At 37.7% G+C, this 2,713-nt stretch overlaps 1 gene segment (V, D, J or C); it reads right to left on the minus strand.

The window, feature by feature from the left end:
• Window positions 1–559, minus strand: part of LOC105533118 — an 8,461-nt gene extending 7,902 nt beyond the window's left edge. The window contains 2 exon segments of the V gene segment in view: window positions 4–306; window positions 468–559. Coding sequence covers window positions 4–306; window positions 468–522 — 358 coding nt within the window.
• Between the last annotated feature and the right edge of the window lie 2,154 nt (window positions 560–2,713).

Here is a 2,713-nt window from a genome sequence, read left to right on the forward strand (position 1 = left end):
TGCCTGAACAGCACTGTGCAAAGGCACAGAGGTATGTGGCTGAGTCTTCAGGCTGGGATCCTTTGATGTACAAATAGCTGTAACCCTCCTTGGTATTAAGAGTGACACTTACTCGTCCTTTCTTCTTTTCATCCCCATTTAAAGTCATTACAAACAAGGCCTTGGGGATTTTTGCAGTTTCCCATCTGTACCAGTGCAAGGCATAAAAATTGCTGGAAGGGAAGCTGCAGGTGAAGTTGGTGCTGTCTCCCTCCTGAACATGCAGTGACTGGGGACTTTGTTCCACGTTCAGGATGCTGCTCACGCCTGTTTTATTAAAAAGAGTCAGACATAGAAATTGGTCTCTCTACAGGGTTTGCATTTTCTTCACACATCCCCCAAATAAAACCTAGAGTGTCTGGCTGCATCCTCCTCTTTCCTCATCATCACCCCAGACTGAGAACGTCTCCTGTAACTCCTGGACTTACAGTCAAGATGAAGCCAGAGGATCAGTAATGGGGCTGCCAAAGGATTCTTCTCCATGTTTCCTGCTCACGTACCCTCAGCAGAAAAACGTTTTGCAGTCAAAATCTGTGGAAGTATTCTGCTTCAGAAAACAGGATTCTGCATCTGGTTGCCTAGCCAATCAGAGACCAGCTCCTATAAATGTCCTTGAAACACTCTGCCCTATTTTCAGTTTCCTGTGGTTCACAAAGAGGGGTCAAAGTAACTGCTTTCTTCAGGCCAACTTCATAAACTTTGAGGAAATCCCCCATGAGTCTGGAACACAAAGATAATTGACAACCTTTCAGAAGTGCGCTGCCTAACTGTGGACCGCTACTATTCAAATTCAGAGGGAGTTACAAGTGGGAGGGCAATTTGTGGCAGGAAAAGCACTTTTCTTTGAATCTTCAAACATTGAAAAACAACTTTTGAATCACCCTCAAACTATAAATGTGTGCACATCTAGACTGCCTTTCTCTTTATGTACATTATTTAACAAGAAAGTCACGCAGTACAGACATTACTGTTTCCAATTTACAAACATAAAATAACCCAAAGCTCAAGGAGATTGAATAATTCACTCAAGGTCAATTACCTATATCTGTCTAGCTCTAGACTTTATAATATTTGAAATCTGATATGCCACCTACATTTGTGATGCACCATGAATGTTTTACATGTTAGATATGTTCTAAAAATAATGGAAGTCTAATTTGTGGATATTCTTTATAATGGCTAAAAAATGAGAACAACCCAAATGTCTATCAGCTGGTGAATGAATAAGCAAAATGCAGCATATTCGTACAAGATATGAATGATATTTGACAACAAAAATAAATCAAGAATAAATAAATAAAATAAATAAGCAAAAATGAAATAAATAAAATAAAACATCTAATATGTGCTACAACACAGATGAGTCTCAAAAACACAGTTTTAAGAAAAAGAAGCCAGCCACAAAATATTACGTATTGAGTGATTCCATTTATATGAAATGTTCAGAAAAGGAATATTATCTATAAAGACATAAGCTGGTTGCCTGGGGCCAGAGATGGGTTACAGATTAACTATAGTATGGCGTGAGGGATCTTTCCAGAGTGTTGAAAAGTATTTACAAATAGATTATGGTAATAGTTTCATAAATCAGTTATTAATTAAAAATCATTGAACCATACATTCAAAATGGATGAATTTATGGAATGTAAACATACTCCAATAAACTTGTTTAAAAGTAAATAAGAAATGTGCTGTCTTGCTTCTGTCACAGTCCAGATATAATGTTAGTTTGATTCAATATACGTGTAGTTTTTAAACAGTAATTTTTGTGCTTTGAATTTTCCTAGGAGCTCTGAGGAATTAAAAATTACAAAGCTATAGCCTCATCTAGGGGAGAGGAAAAGAAAGAAAAAAAATTACAAAGCAACATTCCCTGTTTGCTGTGAGCCCAAAATATAATTGGAGAAATAAGATACATCCAAGGGAAATTTACTAGTATAAGAGAGCATTAATTAATTTTTTCAGAATATAAATTCAACCTCTAGGTATTTTGTGTATGAAGTGCCTTTAAAACCTTTCCAGTGAACAACTGAAATAAGCAAAGGAAACAGCATGGGGTTTGTACTAATATCAGGGGACAGCACTTTCCACATACATTTAAATCATGTTCTAAAAAATTAGAACAGGATTAGAAAGTATCTCAATGGTTAACTTCTAGCTTTCCTTCCCAGGAAAGGAGATAAAGGTATGGGTAGTAAAGGAAATCCTGGAAGCCTCAATAATGACTCCCAGTTCAGAAGCATGAGGACTAGAGTTAGGGATGGCTGCTAGACAAAAAAGTCATTCTTTTTTTTTTTTTTTAAATTATACTTTACGTTCTGGGGTACACGTGCAGAATGTGCAGTTTTGTTACATAGGTATACACATGCCCTGGTGACGTCAACCCGTCACCTACATTAGGTATTTCTCCTAATGTTATCCCTCCCCTAGTCCCCCACCCCCCGACAGACCCCAGAGTGCAATGTTCCCCTCCCTGTGTCCATGTGTTCTCATTGTTCAACTCCCATTTATGAGTGTGAACATGCAGTGTTTGGTTTTCTGGTCTTGTGATAGTTTGCTGAGAATGATAGTTTCAAGCTTCATTCATGTCCCTGCCGAGGACATAAACTCATCCTTTTTTATGGCTGCATAGTATTCCATGGTGTATATGTGCCACATTTTCTTAATCCAGTCT

The sequence above is a fragment of the Mandrillus leucophaeus genome, unplaced genomic scaffold (genome assembly GCF_000951045.1).
Source record: "Mandrillus leucophaeus isolate KB7577 unplaced genomic scaffold, Mleu.le_1.0 Scaffold1226, whole genome shotgun sequence".
NCBI lineage: Eukaryota > Metazoa > Chordata > Mammalia > Primates > Cercopithecidae > Mandrillus > Mandrillus leucophaeus.